The sequence below is a fragment of the Clupea harengus genome, chromosome 5, assembly GCF_900700415.2.
Source record: "Clupea harengus chromosome 5, Ch_v2.0.2, whole genome shotgun sequence".
Taxonomy (NCBI): domain Eukaryota; kingdom Metazoa; phylum Chordata; class Actinopteri; order Clupeiformes; family Clupeidae; genus Clupea; species Clupea harengus.
In genome coordinates, this window is record NC_045156.1 from 23,347,601 (window position 1) to 23,367,908 (window position 20,308).

General features: G+C 45.7%; 1 protein-coding gene across 2 annotated transcripts; it reads right to left on the reverse strand.

The window, feature by feature from the left end:
• Positions 1-716: 716 nt before the first annotated feature.
• Positions 717-19,848, reverse strand: slc41a1 (solute carrier family 41 member 1). Of its 2 annotated transcripts, none has more exons than XM_031568204.2 (11): positions 19,540-19,848; positions 17,466-18,563; positions 13,421-13,528; positions 9,742-9,813; positions 8,956-9,100; positions 8,474-8,620; positions 7,035-7,182; positions 6,650-6,729; positions 6,275-6,412; positions 5,926-6,074; positions 717-4,221 (listed from the first exon to the last, which is right to left on the reverse strand). In XM_031568204.2, the coding sequence occupies exons 2-11, from the start codon at positions 17,922-17,924 to the stop codon at positions 4,036-4,038; spliced, it is 1,632 nt and encodes a 543-aa protein (XP_031424064.1). In that variant the 5' UTR covers positions 17,925-18,563; positions 19,540-19,848; the 3' UTR covers positions 717-4,035. The 2 variants fall into 2 exon arrangements, with proteins under 2 accessions (XP_031424064.1, XP_012678101.1); XM_012822647.3 differs by having other exon boundaries at positions 19,555-19,846.
• Between the last annotated feature and the right edge of the window lie 460 nt (positions 19,849-20,308).

The following is a 20,308-nucleotide window of genomic DNA, read 5'->3' on the forward strand; positions in this document are numbered from 1 at the left end:
CACACATCTGGCTGCGCACAATAGCCGCCTTGTCTGCATTCGGCCGCCCACGCATAACGCAATCTCTGTTCTCCGCTTGGGCTCACCATGCCAACCAGGACGTCAGCTCTGGGCTGCCGAGTCCCCGCCACGCTTTCCCCCTTTCTCTTCATCTCTCTCTCTCTCTCTCTCTCTCTCCCCCTCCCCTCTTTCACCGGTGATGACCGGCAAGGTTCCTTCATTTCTACCACATTGTCTCACCCTCCCAGTCTGAGAGCAGTTCAGGTGGGTCCTTATCTTCTGTGCTCCTTATTGTCACCTCCTCGACGAGGAGCTGAGGCCTACCTGTGCTGAACCCTTCTCTGCTGACTGGTTGCCGTGGGGATTAGTGTCAGTGAAATGCTGACCAGCTGCACTCTGATTTACAGTAAGATGTGCCTCATATCCAGTCTGTGTTTGAGTGTCGAGTGATGGAAGGAAAGGTAACACTGGGACTGTTAGGGACCAAAATGAATCTGATAGAAAGGACATTACTGAGGAAGGCTTATCAGCAAGAGACTAAGACTAAGATGCACACACACCCAAACACACACACACACACACACACACACACATACATGCACACACACTCAAACACATGCACAAACAAAGGCTTCAGATTAAGGAAATCTCTTTCACCCGACGTGACCTTTCTTGTGAAACATAACATTGACCCATGAAAACACTTCAACACCAGATTGATACGAAATAATAGATTTTCTTTATTTTTTTTATTCCAGCAAATTTACAAGTACCACTGTTGAATCCCCATTACAGCAGAGGAGAGACTGAAGGATGGTAGTGGTGCTGGTGCAGACAGCAATATGGTGGCACTGTGTTGAGCCCTCAACCCATCCTATAGTTCAATCCAGAGCCCAGTATGTATGATCTGACAGACACCTTTACCCTCAGGCAGGCCAAGGCCACATACTAACACACCACCACCCCATACAGACGTTTAACACAGCAGTCTGTTTCTGTGTTCAGGGCCACATACTAACACACCACCACCCCATACAGACGATAACACAGCAGTCTGTTTCTGTGTTCCGGGCCACATACTAACACACCACCACCCCATACAGACATTTAACACAGCAGTCTGTTTCTGTGTTCAGGGCCACATACTAACACACCACCACCCCATACAGACGTTTAACACAGCAGTCTGTTTCTGTGTTCAGGGCCACATACTAACACACCACCACCCCATACAGACGGTAACACAGCAGTCGGTTGCTTTTGTGCACAGTTGTGTCTTACCACGAGTAAAATGTAATCATTACAACATAAAAATCAATTCACAGAATTAAAAAAAAAGATAAAAACAAATTGATAAAAGCTCTTAAAAACTACTTTTCTCTTGTTTAAAACCTTGCCGGTGATTTAGTTAAGGCATAGTTCTACAGTCAGCGCAGTGGAGAGCGCAAATGTGAGGTTTCTGTCAGATATTAGGCACCACATGTCTGATATGTTTGTTAGGTTTGCCATGTTTTCTTAAAGGGGGCAAACAAGGCATGTCTACTGGCCCAATACGAAACAAACATGAGCTGAGAGACAGACAAAATAAAATGAAAAATAGACAACTTATTTATAGAATAAATATATATATTATATACAACTTCGCTTTGAATACATCTAAAAAATAAATAAAACAAAGCGGCCCACACCCTGAAGAATTATTCACAGCCAGACAGCCGCGCCATGGCAACAGGTGAGTGTTCGCAGCCAGGCAGTGGTGTCATGGCAACAGGTGAGTTACACCAAGGAACAGAGACGAACACTCGGGATGTGTAGAAGCACAAGCTTGTGCATGCAAACCTGGCGGCCATCCTCCGAGCTGTACTTTGAGATGCCAACAGCGCCCTCCTGTGGCCATAGAATTACAGTACGTTTAGCACAGCAGTGATCTCACCTCAGGTTGCCACAGTAAGACATGCTCACTGGCGTCTGATCAGCGTAGAATAAACAATTCAAGAAATTGGTGAAAGTAAAGGAACATACATAAGGGAAAAAATATGCTGTGTAATGTAATGCTGAAGAAATGGTATGCCAGGTGAAAGTACAAGTTCATCAAACAATGCAATTCATGTGCCCTGCACAGCATAAACAGGTGGACCCCACAGGCTTACATAAAATAGATGAGCCTCCTTTCTCCATGGACAAGAGAAATTGCATTTCAAAACAGCAGCGTCATTACCGCTGCACATATAATAAGACTTAAGGGCTCATTTTAAGGACAATACCAGGCATTACAATGGTTAGTGGTCAGTTGCATTTAACTGCAACTACAGTTTAGTTGCATATAATTGCATTATCAGCAGCTGCTGCTACAGAGTGCATTGGTGAGTGCTATGGGTTGCCATAGTTGAACGTTTTGTTTGCTCATTTGTTGTTGGTTTATTGATTTTATTCCCTCCTGGGTTCATGTACCGAGGTAAAGAAAATCAGGTCCATTCGAGCCATGCTGTTAAAAAAAAAATGGCCATTCACTTCAAGTTTTCTATTTCAGCCATGCCTTAATGAAGCCTCTCTACATGTTCTGTTTGAGCCATGCCCTAAATGAGCTTCTAACTGCAGTGGGTATTGTGGTAGCCTGAGAACCCCAGAGGGGGGATTCTTTTGCATCGATCCCATGGTCTTCAGCCTGACGACTTTGCCCTGTAGACATACTGCCAGAGCATTTCCCTTGGTGTGTCAGAGAGCAGACACCCTACATATAGCCCTTATAGCCAGTCACCATAATCTTAGTTAGCTTCTACTTCAAAAATCATCTTTTAGAAAAGTTCTCCATTATGTGTTGTCATAAAAGCAAATATACATTAGTGTTGCTGGTAGCTTGTTTTTTTTTTCATTTAGAATGCAGTTTGACAGTTACTAGGAGATTAAAGGGAGTTCCACTCATGACTTATTCTCTGCCGATGGCCATTCTCTCATCGCTCACCACCCTTTCATCTGAAGTGTGTTACAGTGTGTGGAATTAGGAGCAAGTAATGCCATCTTCATTTTTACACTCATGTCAAAAACACAACCTAACAACTGTCCTTCTGATTCCATTATCTAGCCATATTATAAATCATTCCAAGCGGCACTGGAAAAACTGAAAAGTACTGCACACAGTGAGTGCAACAACAGTCCGCACAATGAGCTCTATCTAACCAATGAGAGGACAGTATTCATGCCTGCACATCTAAGGAGCAGCCGCCTAGTTCTATGCACATTTTGACGTTAACTGTGGTAAGTAAACAGAGAAAAAAAATTATTAATTCACGAGCTCCGGTCCAACAGGATTTAAGAAGGAACAATGGAGTCCCTTAAGACTGAGAGGGCGGGTGGGTCTGAGGTGGTTGTGACGGCCTACGGCATCACGCACATGAGGGGCAGGACTCTCTGACCTATACAGTGAGCGACCTTTGTGACCGGGGTCAGCGCGAAACTCTTCCGTCTCACGAGAGAGCCACCAGGCTTGGCAAGGGGCCGGCTAAGGCTAAAGTGGGGATTAAGCTATACAAAGAAGCACAAACATACACCTCTGACAAAAGAGAGGTCGTCTAAGCGTGTTCAGGTCACTTCATTCTGGTCCAAAAAACTTCCATTGTTTGTTTGTCTGTTTTTTTTTTTTTTTTGCATTCAGTCGGGAGGATTGAGAGTTCCGTTGGAGAACTGGAGCTTGCACTTCCTTCGCTAAAACATTATTTTAGTTTTTAATTAAATACTCATTTACATCTCAGCACATGTAGCACTTGGTGATTTGCATTCTATGTTTGCGTTTTTTGCCTTTTTTTATATATCGGCTAAAACTTCTAGTGTAACTTCATCATTTCTTTTACACTAGAAGAGAGGAGGAGTTGCCCCATTGAAAAATAATGAGGACCCTCGAGTCAGCAACAACTTATAACAAGATCAACATACAGGCATATTTCATTTCTTTTTTTTTTTGCGGCGTAGAGTAATGCACTGACTGGCGCACTGGTGGGGAGGAGAGGTGGGACATGCAGGTGAGAGAGCCAGAGGGCTTCAGTCGCCCACGTCTGTGTCCCGGTCCCCGATCAGCCACAGGACGTGGAAGCAGAGGGCCAGGAGGCCGGTCCCCAGCAGGTCCCCCAGCGCCGTCAAGTACGGAATGGAGAAGTTATCGGGGTCCATCCCTCTCCCCCACATCCACTGGACCATCCAGTTTGCCAGGTAAAGCAGGAGTGACACCTGAGGGAGAAAAGAGAATCTTGATCTCCCATGCACATGCACATCCTTTGAGGACGTATTCTCTGCAGAGGGTTCTGGAGGGGTTCTTTGGCTGTCAGATTTACAGTTACATTTAGCGTTGTGAGAAACGGCATTCAGTGATACTGATATGAATGCTTTCTCCATGCAGTAAAGCTCCCTTCTTTTCAGTGCGAGATAATGAAACTAATCAGAGACGTTATCACAGAGTGTGATTGAGGTGTGTGATTCAGGTGTGTGATTCAGGTGTGTGATTGAGGCCCCGTGCACATGAAGTCTAGTTTGCCTGAACCCGGATTCATTTTTCACACATATCCACTTTTTAATCGCGTGCACATGAACCCAACGAATCCGATTGAATCCGCTGTAGTACATCCCCCGCGCCTGTTGGTGGCGCTTTAACAGTGCTACAGACAACTGAAGAAAACGGAGAAGAAGACAGGAGCATGCTAATAAAGTGACATATGACAGTAGTCGAGCACCAACTAGCAACGTTTAGCCTAGCCGCATAGCCTACATTTAATCTGCACAGTAACACATTATGGTGGTTTATAAAATCAGTGGTCAGACCAGACTGTAGGTTAAGCGAAAAATAATTATATTTGTTATTGATAATAAAGAGTTTAGAACAGTGCAACAAAGCAGTGTGCAACATGACATGTCTGAGTTGTTTAAATGCCTGTGCTTTATTGAGATGCTGAGCTTGGAGAGACCACAATGCAAGTGCTGTGGATCCTGAATGTTTCATGGTTTACAATTGCTTCCAATTTCATGATTTTATTACTAACAACAAATGTAGGCTATTGTTGAGGGCTTTGTCCGTCACGTACTGAACCTCTGAAGTAACGTTAACGCTAGCTAGTAGCTAACGCTATCGTTGTCTGACAGGACTAAAGCTAACGTAATATTCATCTTTATTACAGACCATTTTGAAACTTCCGTCTATAATAAAAATCTTTTCACGTCAGATTTGCTCATATAGGCTATTGCTAACACTTTTTAAAACTGGTTTTGATGCAAATAGATTAAACAGTGATAGATTAAAGTATGGCTTGTTAATGTCATCCCTTTCCTAACAACATCGATTTAGATAGATAGATAGATAGATACATTTGTATTAATCCCGTTAGGAAAATTCACGTGTAAAAGCAGCAAGGTAATAGGAAGAAATATTTTTTTTTTAAACTGGAGAGCTGTTATAACTGGCTGCCACACTCGCTTCGCCAATAATGCCGATTGTGTCCGTTGTTCTGGCAGGTCTAAAAAATGATGTCCAACTGGCTAAGTAAGACCACAAAAAACTATCCATATGTAGGTAAAGCAGCACACTATCCCAATACAAACAACTAAGCACAGTAGAAAAATGTAAGTCACGAAAAAGGAGCCACGTTTAGTTTATGTTGTTGCTGTTATGAAGTAAAGCAGTGGGGTTAATACGGGTTCAGCCTGAGGTTACAAGGCCATCACGTGGGGCAATCCGATTGGGTTTGTGGATGGCGTGCATACGAACACCAACCCGCGACCAGATTTCGAGTTTACTCACTTTGGACCCCCGATTCGAAGGAGTGCGGATACAGTGTGCGGATACAGTGGGTGCGTCTGCACGATAGGGCTATCTGGAGACGTTTCTCTCCGGGTTCAGGCAAACTAGACTTCGTCTGCATGGGGCCTGAGGTGTGGCCTTACCTGCAGGAGAGCTGCAGCCATATAGAATCCAATGAATATGGGGGTGAGGGTGGTGTGTCCACCCTGCATGGTGTTGATGGTGTAGAGGAAGACAAGGTGACCCGGAGCCACTAACAGGAAGAGCACTCGGGCCGAACGAGAGTTCAAACCTGAGAGGAAGACAGAGAACATAAAAGCACGTAATTCATAAGTTGGTCTGGGACAGTGACAGAACCTTGGTTAACATGAATTTGTATCACACGGTTTTATGTGCTTGGGGCAAAATGCCAGAGGCAAGCCCAGGTTTTTCACCATTCTTTTTTTCCCCCTAAGTCACAGACAATAACAGTGCAGTGTTGCAGTGACTCACTTGACCCAAAAAAAGTAGTGCAGGGCGTGGGGCATTTGTTTGATGCTGTAGGGTCGGGCACTCCCATGGGCAGCCCATTCATGTGCAGGTAGGTGGAGATGCGGCTGGCCTGCACCGCCACCAGGTTCCCTCCCACGCCTGCCACGGGGAGAGAGAGAGAGTAGGGAGAGTGAGGGGGGGAGAAAAGATCAGTCTGACATCTTAACATCTTTGTAACAAATGGACTGGTCTATCATGTGGGAGAGTGGTGCTGGTGACATTATAGCATCTTCTCGTACTGTAACTCATATGGTCCATGGGGTTTTGCCATATATAGCCAATTCAACAATTCCTCCTTGTGTAGACAGGATTAAGTCAGAGAGACTCCTCTCTCACCATTGATGACGGGGGTGAAGACGGCCATGCCGGCAAAGTTTGGGTCGGACACCGTTTTATCCAGGATGAGCCCCCCAACACTGCAGGAGAAACAGACCAGAGGAGTCAAGACTGGGTCGTGTTGTGTGGTTGTAAAGCAATATGAACAAATCATCATGAGTAAGAAGGCAAGAGTCACATATGTGACTAAGATCTAGTGACATATATGATTAAGCTGATCATGCTGTGTAAGAACTAATAATAACAACTGACTATTGTAAGTCACTTTGGATTCAAATGTCTGCCAGCTGAATACATGTAAATGTCCTAATACGAATACTGATAGGGAACAGAGTGGGCATTGATAGACAGGGAGAGTTGGACAGGTGTTGTTGTTGATGCCCACCTGCTAATGGCCATGGCGATGATGACAGGCTCCCACCCCGAGTACAGCACCTCTTTGGTAGATGGGATCCGGCGGGCGATCAGCACCCAGATGGGAGTGAGAGCCACAAAGAAGGCACACACCAGCGGGTTGGCGTAGTCGTTGTTGTCTGCAGAGGGAGCAAGACCACGGAAATCAGGGTGTCAGAAGAGAGGATGACAGAAAAACCTCAGTGGATAAAGTGGAACGCCACTTTCGAGGCCAGTGGGTCACTGAAGCATCACAACACATCTGGGTTTTGTAACCATGGCCGCGACTGAGGCAGAGTGAAGCGTGGAATACACTTCTCCAGTCCACTGCGTCAGGCCACAACCATCCCAAACAGTCGCGGGGGCATTCTGGCAGATCTCTTTGGGGTTCACCTCGCATAAACACGTAAAAAAAAAAAAAACGCTCTTACATTCGGCCACGGAATGTGACTTCAGCAGGACGGAAGAAAACAGAAAACTGGTCATTATTGTTTACCATAAACACTCCCATGTGGAGCGACTCACTGCGGTGTGCCAGTGATTGGACTCGCCCCCGGCAAGACCAAGATGGGGTTGCTAGGCGCTATCGCTCAGCTAACAATAGCCCCCCATGTCAGCGCGGTCTCAGAGCCACTGCAGTGCCCCCACGTGAGGGACTGTCTCACCAGTGTCTGGCAGTCTGCAGCCTCCACACTGACTCCCACGCTTAGGAGCACACAAATCATGGCTCCGCACATCAATTGAGTGTAAACATCTTAATCATAACTGGTCTCCTTTGAGTCTGACGTTTTCTCAGTGCCACACAGACTGAATGTCTGTATTCATCCCCAGACGTGGCCTTCAGGGAGGCTGATTCAGGCTGATTCATGATGCAGGAACATTTATGCCTTCATTTAACTGCCACAAACCTCACTGGCTATACTGTATGCTGTGGCTGGTTTATTACTATTGTGAGATGCTGCAGAGTTGTGGGATGCAGACAGCCAGATGGCCGCTGAAGCACCTGGGAAAAGCAGCCGTTTGAAAATATGCAGAATAGTCAGAAGCTGTGGGGAGAATCTGTGTGTATCAGCATTACCACCCGGTGCACTAAAAGTGTATCATATGAAAGAGATGCTGTTGGCGTTACTGCTGGTTAGAATCACATGTTTTTTCCCCCCTCCATCTGTCTAGGCTGAAAACACTGTTGGCAAACATGGTCACTTCCTTACTGCTGATAAAAAAAATTATTAATGGCTTCCAGTATTCCAACAGCTGACACAGTGTGAATATCAATACCTCACTAAAACAACAACAATTGGTAATATACTCAAGCAGTGTTATCAATGCAATGCATTACTCAGTGGGGTTCACAGCCTATTATGACAGTTCATTAGTAATGGGTAATATGGTACTGTAACACCATACAAACACAGTCAACCAAGTATTTACCCAGTTCCTTGTAGAGCCCTGTGCTGATGCCTGCTAACAACGCCAGTGTGATTAGGTCACCCAAGCTGGCAGCGATGGGCGTGGCCACGTTGTCGGGGTTGATGCCCACTTTCCTGGAGCCGATGATCACGCCAATCATGATGAGGCCTGCGGACAGAGGGGAAGGGTATAAGGTCCCGATTGCTAAGCATATTTGTAGTTTTGAGCACACGCCAAGAGTCTGATTACCAAACTTTATGTATGGAGAGGGCTGGGTTACACATGTGCGTGTATGGAGATGGATAGTTTTCACATGTGCGTGTATGGAGATGGCTAGGCTACACATGTGCGTGTATGGAGAGGGCTAGGTTACACATGTCCGTGTATGTGTACGTGTCATCAAAGAGAGAGGGAGAGAGAGAGAGAGAGAGAGAGAGAGAGAGAGAGAGAGAGAGAGAGAGGGGGTGCAGTGTGCACATGTGTATGTTCGCGTGGCTCCTCACCCAGCAACAGTGAGGCGATGAAGGCCGTGGCAACACTGCTGGCACACAGGAGCACGGCGTGGCCCAGCTTAAACTTGCCCTCTGGGATCCAGCCAAAGATCACGGCGGCAATGGAGGCCAGGAATCCCACCACGGTGGCCTGGACCTGGGAGTGCAAACAAACAAACAAAAGTCACTGACCTGTCCATACAGAGTCCTTATGGGTAATGCAGTGTTGAGTTCAGAAGCTTTTAGATGCTCTGAACTAGGGGTGCCATTCATTCCTACTGTGCTTGCGTGGCTCAGAAAGTAACAAAAAGATTTAAGAAAAAAATAGTTTGGGTCTGAACAAGTGGCATACAGTATGTAATACAAATGGTGGTATTCTCCTTTAAAACTAAATGGAAGAGCTACACCTGATGATAGGTTGTGCCAAAGCCCTGATGTAGTGATCTTAAAAACACAGTCAATGTGGAGCTAAAACTGACACTATGGAACAGCCAAAAGCAACTGATTACTTCTACTTTACTCCGAACCTAGCCCAAAGTCTGTGACCCAGAGCATTTGTCGAGTTAGTTCGAGAAAGGGACACCTTATGTTTGCTCTGCAGCTGGACTATTGAATTTTGAGGGGGATGCTTCCAAGAACAGGAGCTCCTGCAGATGTTACGCAACAACATTATATAACTAAATCAGAATTGTATGATACGGAAAAATACAAACACATGACTTTGAAAATATGTCCTCAATGACCTCAATGGATCTATTGCAACAGAAATAGAATCTAAACTTTGAGAGGGTACCGTACCTGAATGAGGGCTAGGTTTCCCATGATCATCTTCCACTTGTCCTTGGCCGTGTCCATCTGGCCAATATTAGCCTGGAGAGACAGACAGGAACAGGAAGTCAGTCTATTTACAAGGCTAACCATTATAGCCTCTCTAGTGAATCGCTTTAGTTCTTTTAGTAGGAATTAAGCAATGAATATAAGGGATGTTTTACTGCTGTTTTTACAAATGTTATGGTATACACAGTCAATTGAGCTCCACTTGACCACCTCGGGAGCTGCATTTTCTTTGCCATTTCTTTTTCTCTCAGCAAAATCTGAATATGTAGTGTTTTGCTGGCGCCTTTGGGCCCAAGGATCAGCCCGGAACAAAACCCCGGTCAGTGTTGGGAACAAAGGCTCGTTTGATCCGGTGGACACACATGTCCCCCCCCCCCCCCCCCCCCCCCCGCCCTCGCCACAGCACTCATCTCATCTCTCAGAACAGACGCTGCTGTCGAGTGGAGAGGCTCAGGCCTGACAGAGGAGCCTTCTGTGCTGGCTGGGGGGTGGGGATGGGGGGGGGGGGGGGGGGGGGGACAGGGCAGCATACCTGAACAGTCCCATCCCAAAGCTCCCCCTGCCCAGAGGAGAAGAAGGTCTGGATCACAATGTCCAAACAACAATGACAAAAAATAAAAGAGGCAAGAGTCAGGCTGTTTGGCCTCTACAGCTTTTTGGTTTTAAACCAATCAGTCATTTTTGGCTTTCTGAAATTAAATTATTGATAGAAAAGGCCAAGGATAATTCTGAATGTGTGTGAGAGTGAGTGTGTGTAAGATTGAGAGAGACAGACAGACAGAGAGAGAGAGAGAAAGAGAGAGAGAGAGAGAGAGAGAGAAAGAAAGAGAGAGAAAGAAAGAGAAAGAGAGAGACAGAGAGAGAGAGAGAGAGAGAGAGAGAAAGAAAGAGAGAGAAAGCAAGAGGCGTTCGTATATTTGTGTGTGTGGCTGAGGCACTGAGCGAGCAAAGCCACTGTGCAGAGAGTGGCTCTCTCAAACGGTGAGTAGGTGGAGACAGGCCTGCTGGTGTGAATGCTAGAGGCAGCACAATTGCCGTGGTACGCCAGGAGAATACATCTGAGGCCAGAGCTGACACCGTGCCAGGCTGCACCGAGTTGCTGCTGTCGCTAGACATTCAGTCCTGAGACCCACACTGCCTTTACACAAGCTTCTGCTGCACAAATTGTAGAGTGCTAGCGATGACGCTAGCATTGCCAAGGACAATATGTTTTGCTGTGAGTCCTACTACTCCTGGTTTCATTCCATGACAAAGACTGGAACCGTAGAAATGGGTGCTAAATTTGTGTGAAAATAAATCCCCAAATCCCTTACTGCAATGCTAGATGTGCTTATGCATAACGTGGTAGTCTGAAGGTGAGCTAGCAATACCTGCAATGCTCTGCAGTATCTTTGTCCTTCAGTTTGAATAGGCACAAATATTTGGATCATGTGCATGTGTAACTGAGAGTGTGTTCGTTTTCGTGTGTGTGTATGTGTGTGCGTGTGTGTATGTGGGTGTGTGTGTGCGATGTTTGTTTTTGTGTGTGTAGCCAGAAGGAAAAGACAGCAAGCGAGGGTGTATGTGGGGTGTATGAGTGTGTGTGTGTGGGGGGGTGGTTTTAGGTAGGTGCCAGCAGCCTGCTGGCCTCTCTACCGTGATCCTGACAGGCCAGTCCTGTCTGGCAGCGAGCACAGTAACAGATGCAGCGCTCAATTTACCAGCTGGTCTGGAGTCAGTATGCTCCGCCAGGGCTGACGGTTGCTCCGATTACAGGGAGGTGGAGTATACAGTTCCAAAGGCAGCAGCGATAGCAGCACAGAGAGCGGCGGTGCAGTCATGAGGGCTGAGCGGCCTGCCCTGGGCCGCAGTGAGAGGGTCAGGCGCGGGAGATAAGAGCAGAGTGTGTGTCACCATTACGCACACAGGAGGGAGGGGAGGGCTGCTGGTGCTGGCTGTGGGTGGTGGTAGTATGTAGATTACACAAACCCACACTGATAAGGCTAGTCCAGCTCTCTCTCTCTCTTTCTCTCTCTCTCTGTCTCTGTCTCTCTCTCTCTGTCTCTCTCTCTCTGATGCTATCTCACTCACTCTCTTCTGTGGCTGCCAAAGTTGGCCTTGCCTGTAGCCTGGGCTGGGTCACGGAGGTCTCTGAGGCAGCAAACTGCATGTCAGATAAAAGGCTTCAGGGAGTAGAGAAGGGCAGACAGTACAGTAGGCTTCTGCCTTATTGGAAGTCAATTAGCCGAGCATTGCGGCGGCATTATCATAAGGGCTCAGTGCTTTGGGCAGCCTCATAAATAACACATGACTCCAGGCATGGAGCTCAGCAGCGTGGAGCGAGAGAAGTCCAGTGGGATTCTAAAGACATGCAAATGGCAGATGCCAGAGTCATTCGACTGATATCCTGAGCTTACTTTGAGGAGTTTATAGCATAGATTTGCAGTGTGCATATCGATGTATGCACTGTGTCAAGGTGAGGGAAAAAATGAAATAAAAGTGACCAAAATGCCCAAGCTGAAGCACCCATAAGCCCTGATTCGGCATTGCATGGCTTGCTGCTGTAAATGCCGGTGTCTCCAAGGCTCTAAAAATATCATCTGGATTTGAGACAGTCTATTATGGGAATGCCTTTGTGAGGGAAAATAGTCTGTGAATTGTTTTGTCTCTGCAGTGTCCTTAGTGGTATTGTAGTATTCCGACATAAGAGTGCATGGTTGAAGTGCCCCACTGTACTTTAACATCCAAATGGTACATCTAGTAAAGATGAAAGTACCCCTAAATGAATGCTGGCAAACTTCTTGAAAAAGTATTGAAAAACAAAACGAAATACATCAGTACTGACTAGCTGAGGAGAGTATCGCTTCTCTGAGGAAACAGCATGGACGCAAGGAATGAGTTGTCTGTGTTAACTTAATTCACTCGCAGCAGTGGAACAGCTTTTCTCATAATGAGAGCGCTTGGACCTTCCAGTGGTCCTAATCTGCTGATAATTAGCTACAGTCGAAAAAAAATGTGCTCTACAAGCCAGAGTTGATTTACAAGAGATGGCAAGCAAAGAGGTTCTGGCTGTGGAAAATAAGTAGTCAATCCCATTGTTTACCATTTCTTGAGATTTTAAGCCACCGTAATTTGATTTTAAATCAACGGATCACAAAACCGATGTCGAACACTGAATTAGTGCAAGGCGATAGATCAAGGACTCATGCCACAGCTCAAGTCTGATGAAGACATGATGAACCATATGCTGTGACATGCAGCTCATGACGATACACATTTAGGAATTTAGAAGAATTTAGGATAAGCAGTTTAGTCATTTACTACAACTAGTTCAGTTCAGAACAGTGATCACACAGCTGATAAGATTAGTGAACCATCACCTCAAACAATGTCCATATGTTTGTTTGTGGAGTGCTTGGAGGGTTATTTGCCGTGAGGGAGGGCAAAACACTGTTGTGGACATGGTGTTTTTAATGGTGTGTTTACATTACATACATTTATTTGGACGACACCTTTATGCAGAGCGACTCACAGCCCAAGGGGAAGGTATACATTTGTTTTTAGGGACTGTGATAGTGGTTTCTGCTTGGTGTTGGTGTTGGTGTTGGTGAAGGAGTGTTGGTAAACAGACAGATTCCTGCAGCTCAGCATGTTTACTCACCGCTGTGGACAGCCTGGAGGCGAGGGTCATCTCAAGGTTGCCCTTAAGCCCGAGGAGTGCCGGCACCAGGATGAACACCTCGCTCACCTCAGTGAACACCTGCCAATGCTGGGGGGGGGGGGGAGAGAGAAACCAGGGACAATGGTTAGTGTAGTTAACATTTCAGCTCAAACGGTGTTATCTGGAGCTAGAGGAGAACGGGCAAAGGGATCAGTGTTCTGTTTGTTCTTTCGTGATAGATGGAGGCACCACTGGGATACAGCAGGGTTCTGACCTTCAGCAGTGTCTGTCTCTTGATATCGGCTCAGCGCTGTAACATGAGCTGACCTCAGCTGGGGCCACAGTGCTTAAAAGCCCCTGCTGAACAGAGCCTTGGACGTCCTGTGCCTGACAACCTCTCTGACCTCTCTCCATTCACGAGAGTCACATTAAGCCAGATCCAGCCAGGCTGGGTGAATAATATTGGAAATCATTTCTTAATGACCTGCTTAACGAAGAGCTTAATAAAGAAAGAAACCAACACAAGCTAAGCGAGACATGAATCGCTTTAGCAGGGACCGTGGACTTACAACAGCTTTGCTTTGGGCACAAAAACAACAGACTCATTACTTTGTGTCTAGCTGTGCTACTACGGTAAATGGTCACTCATATCAACTGCTCATGCATTGATTTTGAGCCTGCTGTCAAAAATAAAATCTTATGACTTTACATTGATAGCTACAGTAATGATGCTAATATTTACCATTAGGGTCATGGAGGGAGAGAGGGAGAGAGAGAAAGAGAGAGAGAGAAAGGGGGAGAAATCAATAAAGAGTGAAAAGTGCTTCTCTTTAAAGCTGGTGCCAGTGCCACACAGCAGTTCCAGTGCTGACACCAGCCTGTGTAAATCAATTCCGGCCAGTTGAAGGTGTGTATTTAATGAGGAGCTGAGGAGGATAGCCTCACCTCCGAGAGAAATACTCCATAAAGTCTACCGAAAACAGCCAGTGCTAGCAAGACATCTGAGTGAGGGGGTTTGGATGGTGTTGACTTCGGTGGTACCATGTTTCAACAGCATTCTTTAGCCTTTCATGTTTCCAAAACTTTTTTTTCAGGACAGTGGCTACCAACCAAAATGCACTGGGCAGTCATCCAGCTTGGCACTTGTCCACACAGTCTTTAGTTTCCAGGGTCTAAAGCAACCCAAGCAACACCCCCCCCCCCCCCCCCCCACACACACACACACACCACCCTACCCCCCCGTCACAATCCAAGTCAAAAGCAACTTCTGCATATTCAACAACCACATCCCACCCCACCACCAACACATTCACACACATACACAGCCGCACACACACACACACACACACACACACACACACACACACACACACACACAGCCCTTCCGTGCAGATATATGATGTCGTTTCCATGGAGCTGTGCCTTCATTTAGCCAATGCCTCCGACTCCTCATTTCCACGAACCCGCCTCCTGGCAGCAGCCGCGGGGCTGGCATGCTGATGGGGGGTCTCTGGTTGCACAGTTGTGTAATGCTTGCTGCTACGCTTCAACCCCCATGTCCCCGAGGCACATCTTATATGGTCACAGCACAACCAACCAACAACCAACCAACGCAAACCACTCCCCTCTCCTGTAGTGGACGTCCACTGTCAGTCATGACACCCCGTTGATCACTGTGAACTCCAATGAGCATCCAAAGACCACAGGGCATGCCGGAAAGACTAAAACAAATATCGTGGGCGCAGCTATATAGAGTGTCTATGTGATTCGATTCACTTTTATATATCCTGATTAAAGTAGTACTTACACACCACCCTGGTTCAGGCTAGTTCACGGATGCCCACATACAACTTAAACTAAAAGTAATAATGCTTTACTGTTAGTTTCTAACTGTGTCCGTGAGTGTGGGGGAACCATTAGGCCAGACAGACAGTTACGAGTAAGTTTTCCTGCAGTGACCCACGCATGTTTCCTGTAACAACAGCCTGGATGTGGTAGACCCAAGATGGCTTCCTGTGGGAGGAGTAGGAGAGGGAAGAGAGTCTGGTGGCAAGCAAAAAGTTTTCTTTTTTTCCAGCATCTGACATACAAACTCCATTCTTTCTTTCTATGTCCTTTTTGTTTGCTGATAAAACTCCAAACAGATGTCTCAGGATATAAGAGAGAGCAAACAACAGTAGTTTTTTTTTTAGATTTAAATGATGCACCTGGCCTGCTATGTCATAAAAATGGGTGGAACCTTTGATTTTTCATGCATGCATAACCCTGTGTCACCTGCATAACTGGTACTACATTCTATGAATGTGGCTTACGTCAGCTGCACTCATTCACACACACAAACACACCCAGCATTTCCTTTCCCTGAGCCAGAAACCACTTTAGCCCTCTAGCCTAATGAACTTAAAGAACACAACACTGAGCACTAAGGGCAATACATGTGGAATTTCCAGTTAACTTAGATTTGGCTTTACTGGAAGTATTGAGAGCTTCTGAAAAGAACAGGTAGAGAGATAAGCAGACAGAGAGCAAGATAGTACGAGAGAAAAAGTAGGAGAGGCTGAAAAAGAAAAATACATTATACAAAGACAGGGAAAGGAGAGGGAGACAAAATTGGACAATCTTTAGGTCCATCTTGGGGACTCTCACAGAGACAGTCTAGTGTCATTACTACATTCATTAGGCTGTGATAATCTAGGAGACCTCCCTGTGATAATGTACACCTACTAGAACTGATCGGAAGTTCCAGTGGGATGTAGTGAGAAGATGAGGGAGATTACTGTGGTAGGGTGTGGAATAGTTCATAGAGCCGTCTAATCTAAAGCAGCTCAAGCAGCTTACACGATGAGAGGGGTTCTGACTGGGAACTTTACAACCACAGAGAAGTTACGTTCTTTTACCATCATAGTTAACCTTTCCACTGAAGTCTCCAGTTAATTGTTTCGCCACTCTCATGAAAACAAATTGTAACTGTGTTGATCAGGGCTTGCCAGTTTGCCACCCTGAAATGTCCCTGTTTCCCAGCAACCAGACACCTCAGACTTTATCTTCATCGAAGACTGACCTTAAAAAAAATATACGACCTGTCACCCAGGCTGTGGTCGTTATTTTTAAACAGGCAGACAGTACAAACACACACACATACTGTACAGACGACAGCATAGTCAACAGGAAAGCAGTGAGCCGGACAGTAATTACAACTTTCCAAAATACTTTTCTCCACAGCCCTCGCAGCTCTGAGACTGTTTGTCACTGAGCGAGTTCACTTTGCAAGGATAGCACTGTGTGTCCGTGTGTGTGTGTCCGTGTCCGTGTGTGTGTGTGTGTGTGTGTGTGTGTGCATGGCACCATTCCCAGGGGCTCCCTTAAAAACAGCCAAAACTCATCAGTCTTAAGTTTCAAATGCGGCAGGCCTTCACTATGCTTTGATTCGGTTCCTGGATAGTGTGTATCAGTTCACTAGGTTAGCTTTACCTTTAGAGGACCATCATCTAGACTAGGCTAAGGATGTGGCACAAATGGTCAAGCTACAATGTGATTTCAAGTCTCATTAAAGGACTTGCCCTGTATTAGGTCCACATCACGTGCTGCTAGCATGTTTGGGATGAAGTGTTATGTAAACACCTTGACAGGCTTCCAGTATCTGACCATCCTCAGATAAGTACCAGTTAGGACCAGTTCACCATGAAGGAGACACATCAACCCCAACCCACCAGATAAACATTACAATAAAGACAACTTGTCCATACCATTATCACAAAGATCAGGAAAGGGTTGCTTATATTGTTGAAAGAGATGGGAGACCCATCATCATCAGTAATTATTGTGAAGTCTTCCACACAAATCTGTTTGAGCTAAGTGACTGTGAAAAGTAACTACCTTGTGTAAGAAAGAATTAATTCAATCAGTCAATAAAATATTGTGATCATTTAAAGTTATCCATAGCATGTGGCAGACCTATCCCACCGGCCACCTGTCTCTTTGATGTCACTGCTAAAAGAGTAATTTCGTCCATTTTTAGAGAGGAAATACTTATTTTAACACTAACCTGCACCATGTCCAACACCATGCCCGCCGCCACTGTTCCAAACCCGGCCAGCAGGAATGGGAAGACGACCTGAAGTCCAATGGAAAAGGATGTCTCTTTGAGCAGGGGTGGTGGCACCGGGCTTTGGTCCGTATTGGTGTCGTCACTCTCGTTGCTTTGGCTGGCGTTCTCCAGGAGTGCGTCTTCCTCCCGCTGCCCCTTGGCGTTAGCCCGAGAGTCAATGACCACCATCTCTGACCGGTCGCTCTCCTGGTCGCCTCGGTCCGTGAAGGAGGTCACCTCGGTGAGCTCGTACTCCCCTGCCTCCTGCTGCACCTCCTGGGTGCTTTCCGACAGGATGACCGGGTGCACCGACCCGTTCGACTGGTGATATGCCGGTGCCACCGCCTCCTTCTTCATCTCTATCTCACCGGTGGACATTTCGGACAGTTTGTCTTGTTCTTTCGACCAAAGAACCATGCGGAATGTTGGTGATATTCTAATGAGAAAGGAAATCGGTCCGAGAGCGGATTACTCTTTTCGGACTGGGGTTTGACTTGTCATAAATTTACTTATCCCATCAAAGAAGGTGTAAACTGACGGCTCTGTCAGATCCGGAGTGGCGCAGCGCTTTTAGAGGTCGGATAAGAAAGGCAGGTGCATCCCCGTGCTCCAGGCTCGTGAGATCTTGCCTGTACTTAGGTAGCATACAAATGATATTCCCCATTCAACACGCTTGTTTCTAGTTCAAGTGAGTAAAACAACTCTGCATTACTTTCATGAGCGAACACAGAAAAGTTAGTATTGTCCGTAGCGAACCAGAAACAAACTAGACTGCTGTTGACTAGGATAGCATCTGGTTGTCAACCCGTCAGGACGTCAACACGCTGAATTTACGTTCATGTCTGAAGTTTCCGTACACAGAATGTCTTGTTCCGTTCTTTCTTGTCACGGGACGATTTCACTAGTCCTTTCAAACCAGTCCTCGACAGTTGTCACGGGTTGGAAGCTTCTCACCTTACACCACGTGGCAAATACGTTTTTGGAGGTGTATTTAAAGGTCCAGGGGAGTCAGGATAGAGTTACTGCGTGTGATAGGGTCGAGTTGTTCCACGTCACCTGCAAAAAGTAATCACAAAAATTAACCGAATATGATTCCACCTGATCAAGCACTGTGTTGGAAAAGGCTTATCAAAAGTCTTTCCACAAAGATTAGCATTAAACCCATGTCACACAGCAGGTAGGCCTATGAAAAGACTGCAGTCAAAACTACCACCTCCTGATAGGCTACGTTATTTCCAGTTCTCACACAAAACAATTACGGTTGTTTATTTAATATATTTTGGATACAACGTTTAGGCTATGTAGGGTGTAGGTAAAAAAAAAAAAAGTTGTCGTGTGGACTCGCCCACAGCTCTTCTGGCTGATTGGTGAATGTGTAGAGCACTCTTGCCAGACATATCTATAAATTGCACATTATACCATACCAGCTTCCTATGACTATAAATATATACCCCCCCCCCCCCCAGAAATGGGAAACATCCGCAGTGATTTTCTACATAATTGTAAGGACATCCGCAAAGGATACGCTTCAGCGTCAATTTGCTCATTACCTCCACAGTGCAACAATCCCCCTACTTGGTAGTCAGATCATATACTAAGCAGTGAGCGACGTAAATTTGCTGTGAAAATGGTTAGTTCAGTAAAACCCGTAACAACTGTAAGTTTCTAAAAGAAATGCATATCTCGAGTTGTACTAAGTAGGCTAAGTCATTCTTCTAAGACTGATGCAGTAAACAAATTAATGTCAAATTCAACAGCACCGAGTAATTTACAATTACCTTACTGGTTTCGGTTGAACATTTAGTTAATCAATTAAAAAAAAAGTCTGTCAACAAATCTCTTTTTGTTAACTAGCAAGGAGCCCGGACACCTCTGAGTCCAGTACGTTATAGAGTTCATTGCACATTTATCAGCTGATATGCGGCTTGTCGCTCAAGACAGAGCACAATCAATATCCAGCAGAGAGACCAATTTGGTAAATGAAATGCAAAACATTAAATAAGTAGCTTGATGAAGGTAAGAAGTCAGTCACCTCCAGTAACGTTACCTTAGGAAATTGCTTAAATTCGAGGAGATGAAGAATGCACTGCTAGGGCAGAATCCTTATGCGGACCAATCATAACCCTCCCAGTTTATGCTTGTTTCCTGAGCTTGAATTGTCGTTTTCCAACCCTTATGTAGGGCTATGGCCTGGACATGGATTAATAAGTAACCCCCGGTTAAGGCTCACACTCCGGTCCGTTACATTGTTCCATTTGACATTCCGCGAGTCTTGCGCATCTATATTACTCGCGCGAGCAGGAAGTGAGCTAGGCGGGGGCATAGCTGACGCGCGCGCTGCAGTTCACTAGAAGCAATAGGCTAGCTCCACCAACAGCTCCACTACTCACACGCTTTACCTGACTGTCTACAAGACGACTTGTTTGGAGTTTAGTGTGTTGTTCTGCACATAAACGAGTGTCATCATTTTTGCTCTAGTAAGTCGCATTAATGGCCACTGATTTTACTTTAGCCGTTTATTATTCCTTCGCAGTTTTTAAATGGAAATAAAGACATTTCATTTTGCCTTTAATAATTACTTAATGTGTCGGATCTCGACCTGACGTCCTGGAGTTTTTTACATAGGGGGTATTAAGGCGAAAATAGTTAACTGATTTCACTTCATTTGGTGTGCTTTACACTCATTTTGAGATCGACCTTTAACAAGTCAAATAAATGGAGAAGACCATGACAAAGGACTAGGTAGTGTCTGGTTCAGAATACTGACAGAGTTATGCTTTTAAACTCTTGCAGAAAAAGTA

Excerpts from the sequence above, each read along its gene's own strand:
- slc41a1 (XM_031568204.2), bottom strand. The coding sequence starts at position 17,924 with ATGGTTCTTTGGTCGAAAGAACAAGACAAACTGTCCGAAATGTCCACC. Across the intron at positions 6,730-7,034 it reads ATCGCCATGGCCATTAGCAG|TGTTGGGGGGCTCATCCTGG; the intron begins GTGGGCATCAAC and ends TTTCTCCTGCAG. Across the intron at positions 6,075-6,274 it reads CACTACTTTTTTTGGGTCAA|GTTTGAACTCTCGTTCGGCC; the intron begins GTGAGTCACTGC and ends TCTTCCTCTCAG.